Source organism: Indicator indicator, chromosome Z (genome assembly GCF_027791375.1).
Source record: "Indicator indicator isolate 239-I01 chromosome Z, UM_Iind_1.1, whole genome shotgun sequence".
Lineage (NCBI taxonomy): Eukaryota > Metazoa > Chordata > Aves > Piciformes > Indicatoridae > Indicator > Indicator indicator.
The window spans coordinates 83,205,331-83,231,071 of NC_072053.1; the positions used below are offsets into that span (position 1 = coordinate 83,205,331).

The 25,741-nt window shown below is 50.7% G+C and overlaps 1 protein-coding gene across 2 annotated transcripts in view; it reads right to left on the reverse strand.

Moving 5' to 3' along the window:
* SMAD7 (SMAD family member 7) overlaps positions 1-21,952 on the reverse strand; it is a 32,303-nt gene extending 10,351 nt beyond the window's left edge. Inside the window, exons 1-3 of one of the 2 annotated variants that reach the window (XM_054397758.1) lie at positions 21,430-21,952; positions 20,601-20,654; positions 14,584-14,655 (exon numbers count right to left, since the gene is read on the reverse strand). In XM_054397758.1, the coding sequence (XP_054253733.1) occupies positions 14,584-14,655; positions 20,601-20,654; positions 21,430-21,952 (649 nt within the window). Of the gene's footprint in view, positions 1-14,583; positions 14,659-20,600; positions 20,655-21,429 lie in introns of both variants that reach the window. The other variant, XM_054397756.1, reaches the window with a different exon arrangement.
* Positions 21,953-25,741: the final 3,789 nt, after the last annotated feature.

Below are 25,741 nucleotides of genomic sequence, written 5' to 3' on the forward strand. Positions count from 1 at the left end.
GACGGGAATCCCTTCCCCAAGCTCCAAGCAGGTCGGGGGGTTGGGACAAAGGGATGTTTCCAGAAGGCTGATCCTTCCAGAGGGGTGCTGCCAACATCCATGGGGTTTTTTAAAGACCCCATGGGTGTGCAGCTCCACATGGAAAACTCCCCAAAATCCTGGATTTTTTTTGCTGCACAGATCCCTGTTGTTGTTCTTCTGCTCTGTGCTGGTGGGGGATGTCCTGGGAGGACTTGTTGGCTCAGGAAACGTTGGAAGATGTTTCACAGCCCCATGCACCCTCCATCCTCCTTCCCTGCCTTGATAGCAACGTGGAATAATTGCATTTTTATGACCATCAGGCCCAGAGAATCCTCTGGAAAAGCCAGGAAGCCTAAGCCAGCCTTCATGAGATGCTGCCATGGGACCAAGCCACTCAGGGTTGATATAGCCCCAACTCCTGCAGATGAGCAAGCCTGTCCTCCCCAGCTAACAAGACACACCCCTTTCTCCACCCATACCCAGCCCAGGTATCAACCAGAAACCTTCTAAGAAGCAGAAACCAGCACACAAAGGGCTCCTGATTTACAACAATGCAAATCAGACCTGAAGATGAGCTTGCCAAAATCTCTCTCCTGGCTTGGGTTGTGCTGGAGGCTCCTGTGAAACGTTACCTTTCCAGCATGGGGATAAGACACCAACATGGATGCTGAAGCCATCAGAGGCCATTCCAGCCCTGGGGTCACAGTCCCACTCAATGCAGCCACCACTTGGTTTTAGAAGATGGAGACTTTAAAACACTTTTGCACTTGAAAAATCAAGCTGGAAGGGAGGGGGGGGAGTTCAACCAGTACCCAGTGATGCCCCAGAGAGGGCAGATACATCCCCCAGGAAAAGCCACAACTCTCCACTGACAACATGTAGCTATGTGGGTTACACGTGAAAAACCTTGTAAAGACCTCCATAAAACCTGAAGCAGAGCAGTCTAGGATTTCCAAACAGATACCTAATACACAGATGTGTGTTAGGGCTTTGTATTTTTCTTCCTGCCTCCCCAAACTGCATTCCATGAACACACAACAGCATCACCACTGCTCTCAGCACAAAAAAAAAAAAAACCCACAACCAAAAACCTCTCCTTGCAGCACATCAACCTCAAATTCTCCCCAAAGACTCAAAATAGATGTAAATATGTGGGGGTTTTTTCCCCCTTAGAAGAGGGGGGGGGAAATAAAAAAAAAAGAAAAAAAAAAAAAAAAAAAAGGGGGAGAGACCACTTCCTCCAGCTCCCCTTTCCCAGAGCTGCATCCCTCACTGGGAAAAAAGCAGAAAAGCAGGCTGGAACAAAAGTCCTTTTCACACTCGTCGTGCAGCGCTCCGTAACAATTATGAAAACTGTTTAGCTGGGCTGGCATTTGGAGCATTTACTGCATTCCTGCCAATAAATTCCAGTCCCGGATCTGATGGAAAAGGCTCTCTTCCCCCGCCCCCTGCCTTCCCTCCCCTCCTTCCCCCCTCCCTCCCTTTGCCTTCATTCCTCCTGGCTTTCTTTACAACCTAATACCCTGTCGACGCGGGGCCAGGGCCCTACTTAGGGGGGGGAAAAAAAAACACCCAGCGCCAGACTGGAGACAGCATGCAGACTGAAAAAGTTAATCATTACTTCTGTCTGCCTTCATAATCTAATCACGCCTATTCCTAAGAGCAGGCGGCGAAGCACGCTGGCTGGAGGGGCAGGGTCACCGCCCAGGGACGGACCGACGGCACAGACCGAACGACCGACGGCACCAACCCCACCGACCCCTCTCTGCCCACGGAGTGTGGAGGTTGGGGGGAAAAAAGGGCCAAGGATGGACAGCCCGGTGATGGGTGTTGGGATGGGGAGTTCACACAAGCCTGGCCACGTACACAACCCCTCTTCTCCACCCCCCTTGCCTCTCCACTTTGCTCTGGATTAATAACGCTCAGCAATTATAGAGAATATTACGTTCATTAAGTAATTAACCCTCCCGGCGCTCCGCTGGAGCTGGCACCCCACTTTCACAGACGGGAGGCAGGCAGAAGTTTGCCCCAGGCTATAAAACGGGGCAGGCTGGCAGCACTTAAGATTAAACAACAACAACAAAATAAAAAAACCCAAAGCACCCCAGAACCCAGCCAAAAAGTTCCCCGTGCTCATCCCATCCTGCTCTCAATGGCAATGGCAAAGCTGTGTCCCAGGCAGGGACACTGCTGAGATGCAGCAGCATCCTTCTGTGGAGACAAAGCCCAAGGGAGTTGAGTATCCCAGAGACCCAGCCAACAGCATTCTGTGGGGGCAAAGCCCAGGATGTGGGCATCACCAAGAAACAGCATCACCAAGAAACAGCATCACCAAGACCCAGGAGCTTCCTTCCATAGAGGAAAAGCCCAGGGAATTTGGACATCACCAAGACCCAGGAGCTTCCTTCCATAGAGGAAAAGCCCAGGGAATTTGGACATCACCAAGACCCAGCAGCTTCCTTCCATAGAGGAAAAGCCCAGGGAATTTGGACATCACCAAGACCCAGCAGCCTAACCAATACCCAGCTGCATCACGAAAACCCAGCAGCATCTTCCCTCAGGGACAAAGCCGATGGCATTTGGGTGCCATTGAGACTCTGCAAGATCTCTCCAAATCAGGGTATATTTGGTTGACACCAAAACCTGGCAAGGCCCAGGGTATTTGGACATCACCAAGACCCAGCAGCTTCCTCCCACGGGAGCAAAACCCAGGGGATCTGAGCATCATCGAGACTCAGTAGCATGCTCTCATAGAGGAAAATCCCAGGGGCTTTGGGTATCACCAAGACACAGGAGCATCCTCACATGGAGGCAAAACCCAGGGGATCTGGGTATCACCAAGACCTAGCAGCATGCTGGCTTCTCCAGAAAAGACCCCTGATGCCACATGTCAGGTGTGTCAAGGCTTCATGCTCCTGACACTTGGGATACGTGTTCCACGCCGGGCTGTGACACAGAACAGGAAAACTATGGGCCTCCATGTATGAAGATTTATGAGTTTGTTCCTCCTAATGTGCTAGAAGTCTCAGCCTGGCTTCCAAAGAAAATGAATTCATCAGTTCAAACGCAGTGATGTAACTTCAGGCTCCCAAGTCCTTTTCCAAATAAAACTCCTGCTATTTGATTCCTGCTTGAAGGATGATTTTATGGAGTTATTTACTCCATCCGCTCTGCCCAGGAAGGTGCCGCTGGAGCCCAGCCACAAGGGTCACCCACACCTGTCCTGCGTGGGTGAGCTGCACTGCACATCACCCTTTAATTTCTTGACTATTTTTCCTGCTGAAAACTTCACCTTGCAGACACACAACCCCTCTGGTGTTATTCTGCATCATCTGCTGCAGAAGGAGCTCCTCCTTGGTGGTGATGCCCAGCAATTTTTAGCATCCATGCAATCCATCACCAACAATTGCTGGATCCAGAGACAACATCCCCAGTGTTAAGGGCAATGGATGTCTGAACCTTCACCATCTTCCCAAGACCCAAGTTTCTCCAGTGCAAAGCCAGCTCCTAGTGGTGCCATTTTGGTGGCTCTTCAAACAAAAGCTATTCAACCTATACATGTATTTTATGGCACCAGATATGTAACATGCACTACATAAATGAGTATATTAAATATAGTCAACCTACACGGATGAGTCAGATGAAGAAGCATCCCCAAAAACATCACTAAGACCTCTGGTAATGACCCCCACCAAGCATCTTTCTCATCCCTGGTGGAGGATGAGGAAGGACCACAAAGCTGGGTAGCCACCACCACAGTCAGAGAAGCATCACTGCAACCTCCTGTAATCACCCCACTGGGCATCTTCTTCATTCTAAGGGAGAATGAGGAAGGACTACAGAGCTGTGTAGATGCCATCACAAATGGAGAAGGATTACCAAGGACCTCCTGCAACCACTCCACTGGACATTTTACATCATCCCCAAGGGAGGATGAGGAAGGATCACAGAGCCAGATACTTGCTACATAGTACGCAGAGGAGCATCACTGGGAGCCTCCCGCAACGACCTCACCAAGCATCTTGTCCATCCCTCAGGGAGGATGAAGGAAGAATCACAGAGCCAAGTACCCACCACTGCACATGGAGGAGCATCACTGGGATCTCCTGCAACCACCCCATTGGTCATCTTACTTCATGCATCCCTGAGGAAGGATGAGGAAGAATCACAGACCTGAATACCCACCATTACACATGGAAGACCAACACTGAGCACACCACCAGGATCTCCTGCTGCAGCTACCCTATGGTGCTTCAGTGTTGCTAGCACAACTCAACTGGGGGAGCTGAAGCTGGGAGGTTTCTTATGCAGTGAGGTGAAAAGGGTAGAGAAGGGCTGAGCCAGCTCTTACAGGGTGTTTTTTACTTTTTCTTTTTTTTTTTTTTTTCCCTTGCAAGTTAAAACCAAGATAATGACACTGGGTGGGGACCAATTTGAAGGGTTGAGCAGCCAAACCAAAATTAGTCTCCTGGCCAAGAGCTTCCTAGGCCTCACAGTTTGTGGAAGGAAGCTGAGAAAAGGCATGAAATTAAAAAAAAAAAAAAAAAAGGCAGCAAAGATTCCTTGAGAAGCTCAAGAGTTGTGCTCAAGCAAAGGTGACCCTGCCAGTCAATTACTCTTTGACACAATAAAATCAACTCCTGGAGCAGCCTCCCTGAGAAAAGCAGGGCCCAATGGGATGGGGCTTTTTCCCTTTCTTTCTCCTCCTCTGTTGGCACTTTCTTTCCTTTCACTAATAACTATGTTTTCTTGTATTTTTTTCTCCTCTTGGCTCTTTCCTCATAAAAGACTGATGTAATTTCCTGTCTTGTCCCAATGTTTCCTGTTAATTAACAGGGTGAAAGTTATCATCACATATTTAAATGGCTACCCGAGAGAGGGGAGGGGGGAAAACCAAGGGGAAAATACCAAAAAAAGAAAAAAAAAAAGTAAGAAAAGCAAGAGAAGAGAAGGGCTGCCTGTGAGCAAACACCACGTCACATCCCCAGTAGCACAGAAAACCCTGGAAAAACCTTTTTTTGGGACCCAAGGATTTGAGCCCATCGGCAAAGATCTCCCCAAGGGCGACTCTCACGGCAGGTCTCTGCACAAGGGATGTGAGCCCCCACCCTTCCCCTGGATGGGGATGGAAAATCCCTGCAGTGCTTGCCCAGAAAGGCTCTTTTCTTACACTGAAAGAAATAGAAGTTAGGCAAAAATTAATAAAAAGAGGGAGGAAAATGAGGCAAAAAGGAAGCAAAAAGAAAAAGGAGCAAAAAAATGGGAGAAAAAACAAACGGGGAGAAAAGGGGGGAAAGTGGTGGGAAAGAAGGGGGGAAAGGGGAAGGAAAAGGGGGGAAAAAGGGGGAAACAAGGGAGAAACATGAGGGGGAAGGGGGAGAAGGGGGGCAAGGGAGGAAGGAGGAGGAAGAGGGAAAAAGGGGAGAAAAAGGGGCGGAAAAGGGAGAGAAAGGGGGAGAAAGGTGGGGAGGGTGGAAAACGGGAGAAAAAGGAGGAAAGGGGGAAAAATGGGGGGAGGGGGAAGGGGAGAAGATGGGAAAGAAGGGGGAAAGGAGAAGGAGAGGAAGGGTGGAAGGGGCAGAAAAGGGAGGAAAAGGGGGAGAAAGGGGGGAAAAGCGGGGGAAAGGGGGAAGGAGAGGGAGAGGAAGGGTGGATGGGGGGGGAGGGGCAGAAAAGGGAGGAAAAGGGAGAGAAAGGGAGGAAAGGGAGGTGAAGGGGGGAAAGGAGAGGGAAAGGAAGGGTGGAGGGGGGGAGGGGGGGAAGGGGCAGAAAAGGGAGGGAAAGGGGGAGAAAGGGGGTGAAAGGGGGGAAGGGGGGAAAAGGGGAGAAAAAGGAGAAAAGGGGAGGAAATGGGGGAGGGGGGAAGGGGATAAGAAGGGAAAGAAGGGGGGGAGAGGAGAGGGAGAGGAATTAAAAAAGAAAGAAAAAAGTGAAAAGAATGATGCAATTTTTAAAAATACAAAATAAAAACTAAAAAAAAAAACCACCACCAAAAAACACAAAACAAAAACCACCTGCAGACAAGGAGGCAGCCAGCAACACCCAGGATGCTGTTTTACTTAAAAGAAGAAGTTTTTAAAATTAAATAAATAAACAAACAAACAAAAAGCCCAACCCAAGGGGCTAATCCAAAGGCAGAGAGCGGAAATCCTGCGCGACGCTGCGCTCCCTCCGCCAAGCCCCATGCAGCATCAGGTCTCTTGGCTCCTCCGTGCCCTCCCCTGCCGCCGTTCCTCAAGAGCAGCCAGGACGTGGCCGGTACCCTGGCAGCACCAGAACCAAGCCAGCAGCCTTGCCACGGTGATGAAGGAGGGGGGTGAAAACAACGCGATTTAGGCAAAAAGCGAGGGTGGGTGAGAGCAGAGGCTGTGCCTTGGCAGTTAATAATATCTCAGCTGCTGAAAATAAACTGGAAAGGAAGCTCCTTTGTGACAGTAGGCAGGCGGCCAGGCTGCAGCGTGGGTCATTCAAGCTGGCCCAGGACGGTGGTGGGGCTGGCACCCACCCATGCTGCCCAGCCTGGTACCCTTCCTAAAGCACCCTAGAGAAGGGGCCCTCTCCACCCTGATCTTCCAGTTCTACTGCGTCCAGTTCTGGGCCCTTCAACTCAAGAAAGATGTTGAGTTGCTTTAAACTGTCCAGAGAAGGGCAAGAAAGCAGGTGAGGGGTCTGGAGCACAAGGCTGGGGAGGGGTCTGGAGCACAGCCCTATGAGGAGAGGCTGAGGGAGCTGGGGGTGTTCAGCCTGGAGGAGGCTCAGGGGAGACCTCATTGCTGTCTACAACTACCTGAGGGGAGGTTGTAGCCAGGTGGGGATTGGTCTCTTCTCCCAGGCAACCAGCACCAGAACAAGAGGACACAGTCTCAAGCTGCGCCAGCGGAGGTTTAGGGTGGGTGTTAGGAAGAAATTCTTCACAGAAAGCAGAGATTGGTCATTGGAATGTGCTGCCTGGGGAGGTGGTGGAGTCACTGTCCCTGAAGTGTTTAAAATAAGACTGGATGAGGCACTTGGTGCCTTGGTTTAGTTGATTAGATGGTGTTGGGTGATAGGTTGGACTGGATGATCTTGAAGGTCTTTTCCAACCTGGTTGATTCTGTGATTCCCTGTGTGCAGTCTCAAACAGAGGGGGGGGGCACCCCGCTGTAACCCAGCATCGGGGCTGACGGTCTTGGCCGCCGCGGTGAGGCATCGGCATCCCCCCGTGCCCCGCCTCCCATGCCGGCGGCAGGGAAATGCATGTGGTTAATGTTCCTGGTTCCTCTAGTGTAAGTGATACCCACTGGCAGCAGACGGCGGGGATGGAAAAGATGCAGCCCATGTCCCCCCCTGCCCAGCCAGCCCGGGGGCTGCTCCTCTACGAGTGTTTTTGTCCTGGCGAGTCTTAAATGTCCCCAGCGATCAGGTTGCCGGCACTCATTGGGACGTCTTTTTTTGAGCAGGGCACCGTTTGGAATTGACACCTCGCTTCCAAAATTCACCCTTTTGGTCCTCATTCCTCCCCCAGAAGCACTGTTCAGTCTGGAGAGGAGAAGGCTCTGAGGAGAGCTTCTTGTGGCCTCCCAATATCTTAAAGGAGCCTACAAGAAAGCTGGGGAGGGACTTTTTAGGGTGTGGGGTAGTGACAAGACTGGGGGGGTGTGTGGAGCAAAACTAGAAATGCTTGGATGTTAGGAAGAAGTTCTTCAGCATGAGAGTGGTGAGACATTGGCACAGGTTACCCAGAGAGATGGTGGAAGCCTCACCCCTGGAGGTTTTTAAGGCCAGGCTGGACGTGGTTGTGAGCAACCTGATCTAGAGTGAGGCATCCCTGCCCATGGCAGGGGGGTTGGACCTGTATAATCCCTGAGGTCCCTTCCAACCCTGACAGTTCTATGTTTCTATGACTTGGTGAGATCTTCTGTGTAATATTGTTGTCTGCTCTCAAGGCAACATTTGGTTGGGAAAATCCATAGGTACTTGGAAAAAGGGATTTCATAGAATCTTAGATTCACTTAGGTTGGAAAAGACCTTTAAGATCCTTGTGTACAACTGTTTTGGTTTGGAAGGACCTTTAAGATCATCAAACCCAACCATTTAAGTTCAAAAAGACTTAAGATGATCAAGTCTGACCATTAACCCAGTACCACCCACTACAAAACTATGCCCCTCAGAAACACTTTTAATGGTTTTAGGGATTTAATGGAGCTATACAGGGACGGATTGGAACACCCAGAGTTTAATGGGGGAGCACCTCTGCCCTAGGTCTGTTTTGAAAACTCATCCTAGAAGAGTTTCTAGGAAAGGATCAAAAGGCTCTGGAGGATTTAATTATTAAATGAGTCCTATTTGCTTTGGGGCGGGGGGGAATTTTTAATTAGCTAAGAGCCAGGAGGAGGATGGGGGGGGGCTATCCCAGCAGGGTCCCGAGGGCTAGGGGTCCCCTGCAGGGTGAGGTCCCCCTTAAAAAGAAGAATCCAACCCCAGGGGGCTGCAGGAGACGGAGCGGGTGGCCAAGCCAAGAGTCGCAGGGCTGGTGCCAAGCGCCGGCTCCCTCCTCCCTGCTGCCGGCCACGGTCAGATGATGTGCGAGGCGAGCTGGGAGGCTCCTAGTCTGGCAGGCAGCCTGCTTTGCTCCAGAGGCTCCAGTGCTGTCATCTTGGCGTTAACCCCTGATAACCTTGTCCTTTCCAGGACGGGACGGCGGGCTTTAGGTAAGCCCGGGGGGGAGGGGGCTAGTGTCTCTTAACGAGGCTGGGAAGGAAAGGGTTTGGAACAGTGGAATGCTTTTTGATTCTCAATGGTAACAGAAAAAAAAAATTACAATTAAAAGGACATAGGCTTGAAAATAAACTGAGAATAAGTGACTTGAAAAAAAAGAAATCCCAAACAAACAAACCAACCAACAAAACAAACAAAAAAACACATGAAATAAAGAAAAGGGAACAAAAAACCCCAAACAACAACGACAAAAAAAAAAAAAGACCAGAAAAAAAAAAACCAACCCACAACAGAATTCCCAAGCAATTGTTTATCCCTGGGACAAATACACAATCCCAGTTCCACAGGAAGATGTCTCAATTTCAGATTATAATAGGATGCCAATTTGTAAATAAAGGCATTTCACAGGAGGTTATAAACTCTGCACGGTGGAAGGAGGCAGGAGGGGTGGGGGGCGGGTGGAAATGGGAAGAGAGAGATTCTGCTGGGGAAAAACAAAAAAAACAAAACAAAACAAAACAAAACAAACCAAAAAAAAGAACCACAGAGGATCCTGTTTACACGGCTGTGGAGGACGGGGAGTCGCTCCGAGGGGTGAACCGCTCCGGATTTGGACAAGGTGTGTCCTCCCTGCCGAGCAGATACCAGCGGGGATCAGAGGCATAGTGAAACATTCCCGGCCTGCTCGCAATTTCGGAATGAAATGGCACTCAGCCAAGCAGTTCCTTAAACCAGAGGAGGTCCCACTGCCCGGAGAGGCGGGGCTGGGAGCAGTGCTGGTGCTTCTCCAACCTCTGAAGGTCTTTTTTTTTCCAACTTTTCTGGTGCAGAGAAGTTGGAAAGCAGACATCTGAGGCTGTGCTTGCTCCAGAAGAGCTTTGCAAGTCTCCCAACTTTTCAGATCCTGGGTCCAGCACCTACTGAGGACTGTCACTCAACATCCACTGGCTCCAGGAGACCCTGGGATGGTTTCAGAGTCAGACCAAGACAACAGGATTGAGCTGAAATCCTGGTAAACTCTTTGGCTTTTATGGTATTTTATGAATATTTTATGAATAGTCTCTATTTTATGAATAGTCTCTATAAACAAAAAAGCAAGGGCCATGGCTTTCCCTCTGTGATGGCCAGCTCTGGCCTTCTTAGAAAGATCTGCTTTGGCAGCATATCCAGCAGAATCCATCTGCCCTGCAGGACAACCACCTTCTCATCCGCCACAGGCACCATGACCTTCCATCAGCCAAAAGCCCCGAGTGCCATCTCACAAGTCAAGAGGGAGATGTCCAGGGCTGGGTGGAGTGCATTCCATGGAGACCCAGCACCACTACCATCAAGCACCATCAGTTCACTCCTACCCTCAGAGGAGAGGTCCTCCTTGGGTTGTACAGGAATTCAATTCCCACTAATCAGATGTCATTAGACCACGAGCTGGTCACCTGCAGGCTCTCCCAAGTTTTTTTGAGTCATAACCAATCACATCTACTGAGAGCGAGTCAGCTCAAAATACAGGAAAACGCATCCTCTGTCCCCTATTTGCAGAAATTAGTTTTATCTCCAACAGGCTATTTTTTGCTCTTTTCTCTAACCACAGAGAGGACAGAAAGGATCTGGACTGCTGACGACCATCTTGTTACGACACACCACGGGGGAGGAGTTTTGACTTACCCTGGGAGTGACCACCATCAAAAATAAAGATGTAAGAGAACAAAGACAAGAATATGGACATGAAAGTCAGCACCTTGTGGGAGTGAGGGGTGCACCAACTAGCTCATAGGATGGCTGGGGAACAGACAGCAGAGGTGGAGTGAAAAGAGGAGATCAGCAAAGCGTGAAGGACTACCCAACACTGCATTCCTGGGCCAGGAAGGAGGACAGAAAGCAGAGGGAGGGAAAGAGCAGCTCGGATCAGTTATCTCAAGGGAAAAACACTCCCTGTAGAGCCTGGCCACAATGCTCCCCCTCCCACACCCTCCCTTCAAATGTCTCTGGTATCCATCAATTAAATTGCCTTCAGCCTCCAGGAGACTGCAAGCCCAGCAGTGGCCAGCCCTGAGATTCCTCCTCATCAAAGGATCCTCATGGAGAGCTGCAAGGATCCCCTTTTCAATGCTCCTTTTGCCACCATCCTCTTAACCTTGCCACATGGTTTTATTGCCAAAGCAGCAGTGAACCCCAGGCTGGCCCCATTCCCATGTTCTCAGTGCCCAGATCGATCTGCTTCACTAAATCCTGCCCTTCCAGCTTCCAGACTTTAGGGCGGGTCTACTGACTTTGAACACCACTACTCCACCAGCATTCACTGCCCATCACTGGTGCCCAAAGCCTGCAGTGCTGTAAGAAATCCACCAGCATTCACTGCCTATCACTGGTGTCCAAAGCCTACAGTGCTATAGGAACTTCACCAGCATTCACTGCCCATCACTGGTGCCCAAAGCCTGCAGTGCTGTAAGAAATCCACCAGCATTCACTGCCCATCACTGGTGCCCAAAGCCTGCAGTGCTGTAAGAAATCCACCAGCATTCACTGCCCATCACTGGTGCCCAAAGCCTGCAGTACTGTAGGAACTCCACCAGCATTCACTGCCTATCACTGGTGTCCAAAGCCTACAGTGCTATAGGAACTTCACCAGCATTTACTGCCCATCACTGGTGCCCGAAGCCTGCAGTACTGTAGGAACTCCACGAGCATTCACCGCCCATCACTGGTGCCCAAATCCTACAGTGCTGTAGGAACTTCACCAGCATTGACTGCCCATTGTTTGTGACCAAAGCCTACAGTACAGCGCTGTAGGAACCCACCATCGCCATCCACCCATAGAATTATAAAACCATAGAATGGTCCAGGCCGGAAGAGACCTCCAAAGGTCATCTAGTCTGACCTCCCGCAGTCAGCAGGGACACCCCCAACTAGATCTTCTTACTCAGCCTCCTGCTCCAGCTTCCATATCAACAAAAAGAGTTTTTTTTTTACTTAGGTTGCCCAGAGAAGCTGTGGATGTCTCCTCCTTGGAAGTATTCCAAGGATGGGGCTTTGAGAGACCTGGTCTAATTGAAGCTGTCCCTGTCGATGGCAGAGGGCGTTAGACTAGGTAATCTTTAATGTGCCTTCCAACTCAAACCATTCTGTGATTCTCAAAGACCATCCTTTCATCAAGGAACCGTAAACCCAGCATGTACAAACCTTGGTCTGGAGGGGGGATGATGGATGCTGGATCTTCCACCCAGCATCACCAATCCCCCATCTGCCCAAACTCAGATAAGACCAAGCCAAAGCAACTCCCTGCGTACCCTGCCAAGAAGTCATTAAAGCCCTCTTCAAATACACTCTTCTGCTAACTCAAATATGCAGGGGGGGATGTGGGTGGGTTATGAAAAAGAAGGATAAAAGTGAGTTTTGGGAGGCTCTCTGCAAAGTGCGTTTATTTTCCTTTCTGGACTGGGTCTCTCCAGTTGGGAATTTTCAGCGCTGCACTTCTGCGCGCGGAAGGGAGATGCCAGTAAATCAGAGCAAATTCAAAACAAATGCTCTTTCATGTGAAGGCATTCGGCTTTGTTTCAGGGCTTGGGTAGCTAACCGTATCCCTTCATGAGTCAACTCTCCTATCAGCTCCTCATTAAACTAAATGGCTACAATTACATTTGGGGAGGGGGGGGGTTGGAAAAAAAAAACACAACAACAAAAACCCACCAAAAACTCCCCCACCAGCAAAACCCAAGCAGTTAAGGATCGCAAGAGGTTCTGTTTCCAGGCTTTGAGGTGTGTATGTGGGGGGGAAGCTCTGATAAGACCACCACCACCAAAAAAAAAAAAAAGGAAAAAAAAAATTCCAAATGAAATTATAGGACTATAGTAAAGTAAGTTTTAAAAATACATTTTCAGCTGGGGGACATAGTTTTTTGGGGGTGGGGGGGGAGGAAGCTCTACTGAGGAGCTGGGGCTCCCCTTCCCGCAGCCCTTCGGGAGGCACCAGGAGCGAGCCAGTGTTATTTCCTGCAGCCCCAAGCCCCCACCTCCTGCCTTCCCTTCGGGAGCAGAGCAGCCAGACGAGATGTTATCAAGAGGCTGAACCTTACAGAAAGCCCCCTTTCTAAAAGAGAGTACTTCCTCTGCTTATTTCATGTGGTATCCTGTGGAACTGAACTCTCTCTCCTCCCTGCCACAAATGGGCACATCTGGGGAGAAAAAAAGGCAAGGGAAAAAAAAAAAAAGACCTAACAACATCCTTATTGTGTTATTTTGCTTCTTGTCTTTTTCTGGGGTTTTTTTGTTGGTTTTGTTTTGGTTTGTTTCTTTCTTATTTTTAATGCTTTTCCTAAAGCTACGGGCTCCAATAGTAACAAAATAAAGACAAAACCAAAAGAAAACAATGAACCAAACCAAAACAAAAAAGCCCTAACAACAAAATTCTTCTGCATTAAAAAAAAAAAAAAACAACAAAAAACCCAAAAACAAACCCAAAATCCAGTGATGAGCTTCTCTCCTGCTTCGTTTGATTAATTCTCATCAGGGCCTTCGAACAAACAATATTCTGCCCTCTCAAATAACAGGCAGGGTATATGTTACACCCAAAGAAAAACAAACAAGCCTCACTTAAAGACATCCACACTGAATGCAGTTCCTGGAGAGAGGCAGGGGCAGATGCGCGTGCAGCCGCCGACACCGACCTGCTTCTGAAATTCCAGTTTCAGGGTGATGAATAAATCATAAATCAAGGAGACGTTCCCAACAAAGGGAAGAACCTTCAAACAGCAGTGAGTACACACAGTTAACACGGTTTCAGACACTTTAATCCTGATAGAGACAGCTCCAAGATGTGGAGTTGGGCCAGTGCAGGGTGGGAGATGAGGTACTGGAGATACCACACTGGAGAACAGTGTTGGGAGTTGGGCTTTAAATGGCCTTTAATGGTCCCTTCCAAGCCAAATCATTCTAAGTCTCTATGAAAGGTCCAAAAGAGGTAAAGAAACAACTCTCTGAACCCCCACCCTGAATGGCACCTAGAAGCTGAAGAAGATGGCAAATGGGAAAACAAGGGAATCACAGAGTTTCTCAAGTTGGAAGGTACACATAAGGACATGGACTCACAGAATCATTTACGTTGGAAAATACCCTTAAGATCACCAAGCTCAACCATGAACCCAGGACTGCCAAGTCCACCACTAAACCATGTCCCTCAGCAGCACATCTACACAGCTTTGAAATCCCTTAGGGACAATGATTCCACCACTTCCAGGACCACCTCTTCTAGGGCTTGAAAACCCTTTTGAGGAAGAAATTCTTCCTCATACCCACGCTAAACCTCTGCAGGCACAACTTCATGATCAAGTCTGCCCCCTGCAACACCTCCTGCAAAAACAGGGTCACTTTCCTCCCTGGGCACCTCGCACAGGATGTGGGATGCTGGTTACCCTACCAGGAGCAAAGCCCAAGAACGGGTCTTGTCTCAGAGACAAGTGTCACAACCACCACCAAGTCAAGAAGAGCTTGATGCTGAATCCTTCTGCAAGCCACAACCACACCTGCTCTGATAATCCCTGCGTCCGAGCGGACTGGCAGCCAACACCGCTTAGCCTTCCCCAACATGCCTCTTCCTGCCTCTCTCCCAAAACTTAATGGAGCGTGAGGCTGGAACTCAAAGGAAATACAGGCTTTCAGGGCTGGAAGAACCTCACCTGGGATTTCAACACATCCTCTGAATGAGAGGTAGGCAGCTGCTACCAAAGTGAAACCCAACTCCCCCTCCAAGCACGCCCTTCTCAACGAAGCACGTCCCCAAAACTCCCCAGCGCCGCTTCACCTTCCCAACGGGACCCCCTCGGTCACAACACAACTCACAGCCAACATCTAGGGCAACAAGAGATGTCTTACCTGAAAGCCCCCCAGGGGCTAGATAATTAGTTCCCCCTGTTTCAGTGGAGGAAGGCACAGAGTCTGGACAATCTGCTGGAGCGGAAGAAAAAAAAAAAAGAGGAAAAAAGAAAGAAACAAAAGAAAGAGAGAAAGAAAAGAAGAAATCAGTATACAGGCGGTTCTCTGGAGGCTCCCAGCATGGCCACGGGCAGAACATGCATTCCAAAGGGCTTAGCAGGAAGCGATTACTAATTGTCCGTGCGGAGACGGGGAGTTCATCAAGAGGCATCCACCCCAACTCATCGCCTCCATCAAGGCTGCATGCTGCCCTTCATCACCAGCCAAGGCTGATTACAGACTGGTGAAAATTACAGAGCCTGCCTGCCACCTTCCCAGCCAAGTCGCCAGGGGAGCGAGACCAAGGTTGTCACGGTCCTGATGCCAGCCAGCTCCCCACGGTGGCTTTAATTTAGGCAACACCTGGAAGTCACCAAAATGGGAACTGAAAGGGAAACGTTCCGTCGCCGCCCGCCTGCAGCAAACGGTCTTTGCCTGGGTTGCCCTGTGCTCAGTTCCTGCCACGGCCAGCTGCTGGCAGATTGGACACCCTGCTGTCGACCACCTCACTGGGTTTGCTCCTCCATGCACCCCTCCGGGGTGAAAAAAATCACCTGCCCCACTAGATGTTCCTGGCCTGGATCAGGAATAGTGTGGCCAGCAGGACAAGGGAGGTTATTCTTCCCCTGTACTCAGCACTGGTCAGGCCACACCTTGAGTCCTGTGTCCAGTTCTGGGCTCCTCAACTCAAGAGAGATGTTGAGGTTCTGGAATGTGTCCAGAGAAGGGCAACGAAGCTCATGAGGACCCTGGAACACAAACCCTGTGAGGAGAGGCTGAGGGAGCTGGGGGTGTTCAGCCTGGAGAAGAGGAGGCTCAGGGGTGACCTCATTGCTGTCTACAACTGCCTGAAGGGAGGTTGTAGGCAGGTGGGGGTTGGGCTCTTCTCCCAGGCAACCAGCACCAGAACAAGAGGACACAGTCTCAAGCTGTGCCAGGGGAGGTACAGGCTGGATATTAAGAGGAAGTTCTTCACAGAGAGGGTGATTGCCCATTGGAATGGGCTGCCCAGGGAGGTGGTGGAGTCACCATCCCTGGAGATGTTCAAGAGAAGCCTGGATGAGGCACTTGGTGTCATGGTCTGGTTGATTGGATAGGGCTGGGTGACTGGTTGGACTGGATGATCTTGGAGGTCTCTTCCAACCTGGTTGATTCTATGATTCTGTGTTTCTCTTGGAGCATGGAGGTGGCTGAAGTGCAAGGTTTGGACCTTCGCATTCCAAGCCTGCTTCTCCGGGTGACAACAACCAGAATCGAGTATTGATTTGCTGGTTCTACAGGTAAACTCCAGCTTTTTTTGGTCATTACCATGGTGCAGACAAGATCAAGAACAAGTCTGAGAAGATCCAAGAAGTTCACACAACCTTCTGGTCTTCAGCAAGTTCTCATGGATTTTGGGTTTCATCACATTTGGGCTCCCTAATGACAGCCCTGTGCTCACAGCTGCATCTCAAAGCAAGGGCCACCACCAGGAGAGCTGAGATAATTTTCTCTCTAACGAGAGAAGTCATTTTCCCAGATCTCATCCCTGAAATTCCAGTGAAAAAGAAATTCCTGTCTGCACAACCTCATTTTATCAGAGCAAAGTAGAAGCCCTAACAGGAATATACAGTTTAACAGGATACACTTAATCAAACTGAAAACAATAGAGTAGACAGGAAATGGACCTACTTGTGAAACACTGCATACGATACACTCTCTAAATGCCTGGATCCTGCTTTCCATGCTTTAAAAGAAGTACTTCTTTTTTTCCCCACTTTTTTTTCTTTTTTTAACCCTTTCTAATCCAAACAGGAAGATTCCCCCTGCCCTTCCCCTGGGATGGCTTCAATTGTTTGGCCACAGAAGCCTTCTGAACTCAGGCTGGACCACTCTGCCTTGCAATGGGCTCCATCTGTCACTGGTTACAGCTCCCTGATGTGTCCCTGTGGGATGAAGGACACAATTTCCGTGTTGCCTTGCTCTAGGGATCATACCTGACCAGGAGGTCATCTGTTAGAATATTGGACAGGATGTCAGGAGAGAATCCTATCCAACTTAAAATGCCTAACCCTGGCAAAGGGTCCAAGGTCAGGTTGGATGGGGGGGTGGACGAGGTGACCTTTAAAGGTACTCTTCCAACCCAAAATGTCCACGACTATGAATGGAGTGATGAGCTTTCATGACTTTTTACCGCTGTCAGCTCCCTTCCTATGTCCTATCATCCAACAGCCAGCTCCATCAAAGCATTACCATCTGTAGATTCTGCAGAGGACACAGAACTGCTGCACCTTGACTCTAGACCAAGCATGATGGTCAGGTGTGGATTAAGACCAAAAGTGGGACTCCCCTGGGCTTTCTTCCCTACAGGTGGATGATTTCATCCTTGCACTTTTCCCAACACCCACAGATTTACTAAGGGCTCTTGCTAGTAGGAGATACCAGCACCAGACAGGTCATAGGATCAGAGGTTTACCCAAACCTAATGCATGTGAATTTCCTTCAAACACTGCCTTCCCACAATACAAAACCATCACAGAGACATACAGTCATTCATGGTGGCCCCCAGCACAACCTTGCAAAGGTGCTGAATAGCTCCTGGAAGATGCCAAACCTCCAACTCCCCTGAAAGTCAGTGCCACAGGACAGCATTTGGCTCTGCAGCAACATGTCAGTGCGTTTGCTGCACTGTCATAACCCAGCACTACCCGGACCAGGCACCCAGGAGCACGATTAACAGGGCCACTTACTACCCCTTGTTCCACATAATGATAGGTCAAAATATCTGCTTGAGTTAGTTGGAGGCACTGCTATCCATCTTGCTTCTACCACAGTTGCAAGTGGCAGCTCCTGCAGGAACATTGGGGATGCTGAGCAACCCACATGCCTCCAGGACTGCATGGTGAGCCTGGCCCCATCAACATCACCATCATCCCTCCCTGCAAAACAGTCCCAGAGTAAGGAAAAGGCAAAGTCTTCTCCCTGATGAACAAGCAAGCCAGTCTGGACCTACAGCCTTCCTGCAGGTTATCTGGCTGTTGGGGCAGACCTTTCCACCCTACAGCAAAGTATAGCAACACCAGATCTGCCCTACCTACCAACACACAAACTGATGGGACGTTTCACTGCCTTCATAAGACCTCCAGTCATCTGTCCATCCCTGCTTTCCTTCAGCCAGTGACACAGCCCCCGACCCAACCCTTCACCACCTCCAACTAAAAAAAAAGAAGTAGCCGTCATCACAGTAGCTTTAAACCAAAAGAGGGGAGATTCAGGAGGAAAGAGATTGCTTACGATAAGGGTGATGAAGCACTGGAGCAGGTTCCCCAGAGACGTGGTAGATGCCCTATCCATGGCAACATTACAAGTCAGGCTGAATTGGGCTCTAAGCAATGTGCTCGAGTTGACGATGTCCCTGCTGCCTGCAGGGAGTTAGGACTGGATGACTTTTAACAGTCTCTCCAACCCAAACCATTCAATGATCTTGGGCACTGGTGACCACTGCCAGAGCCCATGCTGGTCCTGTCTGACTGTCCATGTGGAGCACTTGCAAGACATAGCACCAAAAGCTTAAGTGTTTTTATGACCACTATCAGGCTTGATGGAAAAGCAGAAGCTTCCTGCTGGATGCACATTCCCAGCTCCATCAGTAGATGCAGTTTCCCAAGTCTAAATACATAAAGTTCACATCCAAGGTCCCAGGGTGGAAGATGGTTCATGTGCACCAGCTAGGTAAAAGACTTCACACCTTCCCACCATCATCTCCTGCCCCCTTCCTAGGCAGAGGCAAGTCAATCCTCAACATCCAGCTGGGAATCCAGAGGAGACAGCACTACAGCTGGGACGGGAAAACCCTGGGTCCCTCTGCAGAGGAAATGCTGAGAAACCCTGAGCTTGCAAAACCCACCTGGAACAACAGACTCCCAGTCAAAGAGCTCAGCTGCCAAATGGGTATTTTTTTTTCCCTTCAAAAAGGGGAAAGTAAAATAAAAATGAAGAAAGGAGGGCTTTTTTTTGTGTGTGAGTAACCCAGTTGTTTCGGCACTTCCGATGGGCAGCGTTAATCACTTCCTATTGGCCGATAGGAGTAACTTTTCCTTTCGAAATGGCACATTCAGTGTTCTGCGGCTTCTCTGTTTACACACATTTTGCTACCTTATGTCAACACTTGCTAATGAATAAACGTATCACAGGGCTAACCGAAAACGAGGTCCTGGCAGAGGCGCCTCGGATGCCTGAACCCTCTGTGAAGAGATTGTGGAGCCTGACCATCCTTACAGGAAACCCAAGGCAGAGCTTCAGCCCTTCTCCCCTACACCACCAAACAAACCCCTTTTCATCCCAGGTTGGGATGATCACTGTAGTTAGTTAGACAATGCTTGAACTTGATGATCTTAGAGGCCCTTTCCCAAACAAAACAGCTCTATGATCCTTGGGTAGGGGGAAAAAAAAAAAGTGATAAAAGCACACATAGAAAGTTTTAGGGGAGCACTGCCCAGCAGGGACGACGCATGGAAACTGATGCAAATCTCACCCTCAGCTTCAGATGGCACAACCCTTCCACAGACCATCACAGCCTCGGGATGCTGAACCCCCTCCCAACATCCCTCTTTCATTCATGAGCCTTTATCTCCCGTTTTTCCACACTGAGGCACAGTATTGCATGCTTTGCAACTCAGCTGTCTGATAAAACAGCTTTGCTGATTTCCACAAGGCACAAAAAAAAAAAAAATCCAAAAAACCAAAACAAAAACAAAAACAAAGACTTTGTGAAGAGTTTCCAGAGAGGGAAAAAAAAAACCCAACACTCCAGCCTCTGAGGGCTGATTTTTAGAGTAGGAATGAGTAGTGAGTAGGATGTGACACCCCCACACACAGAGCAATGCTCTATGTGTCTGTAGCAACCTCAGCTTTGGGGTTTCTTTTAGGTCTCTGAGAAAGTTGAAGAGCAGCAATTTTACAGAAGCTGCTCTTATGTTAAAAAAGCCCACCAACAAACAAAATACCACCAACAAACTAACACCAAAAGACCTAATATTAGTCTTCAGAAACGCATTTATCTTTGTCTCCCTGCACCACCATGTCCCTCTTTCATGCTGTGACCGGGGAGGGGGGAACAAAACCACAGAGACCACCACAAACCACCATGACCACACAGACCACTGCACTTCAGCCAACAATCCAGGATCCACCAATCCTCGGGGAGCCAGGAGCTCCCTCATGGAGCAACCCCACGACTTTCTGATCCTACTCCTCCCCACCTCTCCTCCTCCTCCTTCTAGCCCAATTTATCCTGCACCCGGCGAGCTCGCTGCCAACTGAGAGTTTATGCAGACAACCGCAGAAGACCTGGTGCCAGCCTCAAATGGGCTTCTCCCCTGGCACCCTGACATTCAATTACAAGCAACAGGCATGCAGAGCAGCTCTTAGGAATAAAGGAATTAAAAATAAAAGGAATAATAAAAAAAAAAGGAATTACAGACCCCTTTCCTCATTTCTTTTTCCTTTTGAGCCAAACTGATTCCTTTGAAAGCCACAAAAAAAAAAAATCTACCTGCTCCAATTCTCAAGGCTCCTCAGGGCTTCCCAGCTTCTCAGGGTGATGTTATCCCCGAGCTCAATCAATCCCAGTTTAAATCCCCCGTGAATTCACCCAGGGGTGCAGGAGGCAGCACTGCCATTTCTAACCAGAATTCTCATGGGTTTCTGAGCAGGGAAGACCTGTGGTGCACCAAGATCCCTCCTAAAGTTTCCTTGCCAGAGCTTTCACTTTGTGCAGAGGGGTGGCTTCGATAAATCAAGATGTTAATTCTTCCACAAAAGCCAAGTGCACGGCAGGAGATGATTCCCTTGAGGAAAAGGGGCTGTTCTCTCCCCTTTCCTTTTTTTTTTTTTTAATCTTTCCCCATGCAAGCTGCAGATAAAAGAAGTCCACTTACCAGTTGGTTTGAGAAAATCCATTGGATATCTGGAGTAGGGTGGAGGGGGAGACTCTGAAATTAGAAAAGTAGAGGGAAAATGAAGGCAGAGCCATGAGAAAGGAAAAAAAAAAAGAAAAAGAAAAAAGATAGGAACTTATGATATCATAACAGTGGCATTCTTTTAGCAAAACTGTTTGTCTTAGCTCTGGGGGTTGGAGGCAGGGCAGCGAGGCGGTGATTGCCTTGATATTTAGCTGTCAGATAAACAAAAGGGGCCGTCTGGCGCCAGTCTCCCTGCTATCTGCCGCTCGGGCTGTCTGATCGGGGCCTCCTTGGCTCGACGGAGCCGCGGCAGCGCCGGGACCGACCGGCCGCGCCAGGCGGCCCCTAATCCCCCGGCACCGTTAAAGGATGGCGGGGAGGCTACGCCGGGGGGGTCCCGGGGGTCTGCGGGGGGGTGTCTCTCATTCCCCTTCGGTCCATTAAAAAAAAGCAAACCACCACAAAACCCACCCCAATTGTAAGTTTGGGGATGGGGTGGGGTGTGTGTTTCTTACTTTCTTTCTCACCAAAAAAAAAAAAAAAAAAAAAAAAAAAAAAAAAAATTCAGTGGCTAAGGAGCCCAGCGGGTCTGCATCCCCATCCTCACCATCCCTACCTCCACCATCCCCACTTCCACTATCCTCATCCCCACTATCCCCATCCCCACCGTCCTCATGCCCACCACCCCCAGTTCCACCATCCCCAGCTCTACCATCCTCATCCTCATCCCCACACCTCCACCATCCCCACATTCCTGCCGCCCCCCGCCCGGTCCCCGTCTCTTCCCAGTCCGTCCGCGCCGTACCGAGCTCGCAGAGCCGGCTGAGGTGGTGCGGGTTGCAGCAGACCAGCTCGGGGTGAGCCTTGCCGTAGGATTCACAGCAACATAACCGCTTCACTTCGGAGCAGTGGCGGAGGTCGGGCCAGCGGAACACCTTACAGAGCAACACCGGCAACGGGTACCAGTGTTGACCCAAGCGGGAGTCGGCCTTGGCGGGTAGCAGCAGGCAGGGGGTCCGAGCCCCGCCGCGGGACTCCACGGCGTGCAGCAAGCCCTCCAGCTGCCGCTCCTTCAACCGCTTCAACACGGCGTGGGTCAGCGCCTTCAGTTCCGCCTCCGCGCCCGCGGAAGCCCGACCACCGCGGCCCGTTTTACCCGGGCAGCACCCACGTCCCCCGCCGCAAACATGCGCCCGGGCCTCGGCCGCCGCCGCCGCCGCTCCGGGTTCACCCCCTCCCGCCGCCGCCTCCTCCTCCTCTTCCTCGCCACCGGGCGCACGGCTCCTCCAAAGCCGCCGAACGAGCACCGAGCGTTTGGTCCTGAACATGCGGGACGAGAGGAGGGGCTCCCGGCTACAAAACGGGCATGTCGTCCGCCGCGCATGAAGGGGCCGGGAGCCGAGACGCGGCGGCGGCAGCGGCGGGCAGCGGCAGGCGGCGGGCGGCGGGGGGAAGGCGGCGGCGGCGGGGCCGAGGCGGGCTGTGGCATGCGCCAGTCTCCGCGCTGGGGCCGCGGGTCCCGCCGCCTCCCGCGGGGAGCTGCGCCGGCCCGCGCCTGTGCCCGCTGCCAAAAATACAACAACAAAAATTAAAAATAATAATTACAGGAAAAAAAATGGGGGGGGGGAAGGGGGTAGGGAAGGGAGTGGAAGAGATGAGGGGAGCAGTCGCTGCTCGGTTCTGGTTTTTGCCCCAAAAAGCAAGAAAGAGACGAATAAAAAAAATATCCCCGTTTAGAGTCTGCGGTGCATGGTGGTGGGGGAGGCGGGCTGGGCTTGCCGGCGCCGCGCCGCCCTACGCGGCTCCGGAGCGCGGCCGGAGCCGCCGCGGGGGATCCTCGGCCTCTCGGGGGCCGCAGCTACCATCAAACCCGCCCGATGCTGGGGAGAGAGAAGGAGTGAGCTGGGCGGGGGGGGAAATATGTGTGTGTGTGTGTATGTGTGTGTGTGTGTGTGTGTGTGTGTGTGTGTGTGTGTGTGTGAGGGGGGGGAGGGTGGGGGTGGGCGGTGGAGAGCCGGGTTTGATGCAACGCAGGGCAGAATGGAAAGATCAAAATAAAATATGCAAAATTATTTAAAACTTAAAAAAAAAAAAAAATTAAAAATCCCCCAAAACACCAACCCTAAGAGTCGGCCGTCGGAATAGGTTTCAGCATCTGTCACAAAAGAGAAGTCCAGGCGCATCCAGAAGTGTTGTATCCCTTTTTTAAAAGCCGAGAACCGTCCTGATGTGGGGTTCGGGGTTGCTGAGGTCCGTTTGAGTTTGGGTTTTTTTTTTCCTTCCCTCCTTCTTCCCAAAGGTTTTTAATCCATACACGCCGAGTCTTGATCCGGCTTCTACGAAAAAAAAAAAAAAAAGAGAAGAAAAAAAAAAGTGGGGCTGTGTCCCCCGTTTCCTTGCCCGAAGAAGAGGTCCGCGAGGAAAAACCTCGCTGCCCACCCCCCGCTCCGCCACCAGCCCCGGTGCTTACATGAGTGCTCGGGCTGCCCGCCGCCGACCCTCTCCGTTCTGCCGGCGCCTCTGCCTCCGTGCCTTTTTTTTTCCCCCTTTCCTCCTCCTTCCTTCCCTCCTCCTCCTCCTCCTCCTTCCTTGGGTTGGTTGGTTGGGGTTGGTTGTTTTTTTTTTTTTTAATTCTTTCCTCCGCCTCTCCCTCCCTCCTTTCCTTCCCTCCTCTCGCTGCAACGAGCCCCGCAACCAGCAGCTCCTTCTTTCCTTTTGCTGCGGGGAGCGGAGCCGGCCCCAGGCACAAGTGCGGTGCTTACGCGGTCGGCCGCACCCGCCTCCCGCCCCGTTCCACCTCTCCCCCACCCTCCCCATCCCCACCCCCCCTTCGATACAGCTCCCTCCCTCGTCCGCGCCCCGGTGGCGGCGGCGGCGGCTCGCAGTGCGCAGCGGCGCGGCCCTGGCCCGGTCACGTGGGTGTCTAGACACCGTGTCGCTCCGGGAAAAAAAAAATATATAAAATATATATATTACATTTATATATTATGTTTATCTCGAACCGCCTTGCGCAAGCGGTGGCTCGGGTTGATGGAAAGGTTGTGGGTGTCCTTCCTTCCCTCCCGGGAGTGCTGCCCCTTCGTACCCCCAGCACGGGTTGGGAGAGCTGGGGTGAGGACTGGGTACACGTCGGAGGTGCTGCGTGGGTACCGAAGAGCTGGTACCCACCAGAAGTACTGTGCGGATGCGGAGGAGCTGGTACCCACCAGAAGTGCTGAGCGGGTGCGGGGGAGCTGTAGTCCACCAGGATTGCAGCCCCCTCTACACCCCTGGCACGGGGTGAGTTGGGGTACCCATCGCGGGTGTTGCGCGGGTGCGGAGAGGCAGGTCCCCACCAATAATGCCTACGCCTCCGTACCCCTGGCACGGGAAAAAAAGGGGTACCCATCCAGTGTGCTGCGCGGGTACAGAGTGGCTTGTCCTCACCAGCCCTGCTGTCCCCTACTCAACCCTGGCACGGGAAGAGGAGGGAAGCTACCCCTAGTTCTGCGCGGGTGCGGAGTTGCTTGATACCCACCGGGAGGCTGCCCCTTCCATAGTCTCGGCACAGAAAACGGTACTCATCAGGGGTGCTGCGCCGAGAACCTGGTCCCAACCAGGAGTGCTGCCCCTCTCCACGTGGGATGAGTGGGGAAACTCACCGGCATTGCTGCGCGAGTGCGGAGATGTTGTTCCACACCAAGTATGCTACCCCCTGCACAGGGCATGAGGGGGGAGACCCACCGGGAATGCTGCACGGGTGTGGAGAGATTGGTCCACACCAAGAGTGCTACCCCCTGCACACAGCATGAGGGGGGAAACCCACCGGGAATGCTGCGCGGCTGCGGAGAGGCTGGTCTGCATCGGGACTGCTGCCCCCTCCGTACCCCAGGCGCTGGAAGGCAGAGGGAACCCTCCGAGAGTGCTGTGTGGGTGCGGGGGGTCGTGTCTCCCACCCCCACCTCCTCACCCTGCCACCACCACCACCACCACCACCCTTTAGGCAAAGCATGAGGGAGCCCTTGAAACGCTGGAGTGTTAAATGTTGTAGGTTTTGTTTTATTAAACAATAGTAAATATTATTAAACAATAGTAAATATTATTAAACAATAGTAAATATTATTAAATCTGGGGGGTTTGTATCATTATTTTGTAAATACTGAAGGATTTTGTGGTTTGTGCGTTTTATATTTTGAAAATATTCAAGTGTTTTGTAAAGTATTTTGTAATTATTAAAGCATTTTGCATTTTCTAATTATTTTTGTTGTTATTATTAATTTATTTATGTAATCTTTTAATAATGTTGAAACTATCAAAAGCATTAAATTCCAATCCAGATCCAGGCATTTAAAAAAAATACATACATATGACTCTGGGCCTAGCACAAAAAGCTAATAATACTAATAATATATAATCTATCATTAATAATATGATGTTAATAATACTTCATGCCTTTACAGCATCTGTCACCCAGTGAAGGGAATATATTTCATTGAGGGTACAGAAGAGAATCATTTTGGCTGGAAGAGACCTTTAAGATCAAGTCCAGCCCTTAACCCAGCACTGCCAGCTCACCACTGAACCATGGCCCTCAGCACCACAGCTACACAGATTTGAAACCCCTCCAGGGACGGGGACTCCACCACTGTCCTGGGCAGCCTGGGACAGGGCTTGACAAAATGTTCCTCATGTCCAGCCTAAACCTCCCCTGGTGCAACTCAAGGGTGGTTCCTCTTGTCCTATCACTTGTTACTTGGAAGAGGAGACCAACCCCTACCTAGGTTTCAGTCTCCTTTCAGGGAGTTGTAGAACAGCAGCACACCCTAATTCTTGTGACATGAGAAGCAGAACCAGTGAGCACATCACACCATGGCTCTTCTTGTTATGGGTACTATAACTTCTGGGGCCTGTGGGGAACACCCCAGATCATCCATTCCAATTCTGCCTTGGGGAAACTGGGCCAGCAAGAGGCTACGTGGCTGGTACAGCCTTGCCATGATCCACAGTGGAGATGTGGATCACCTAGGACCAGGCTTTGTGGGACAGAAGTCCCCAAGTGTCCACATCCTTGGTTAAGTTCTCTCAAGACATCAGTTACTGCACTGAAAACAGAAGCCAAGACATTTAAATCAAAATGA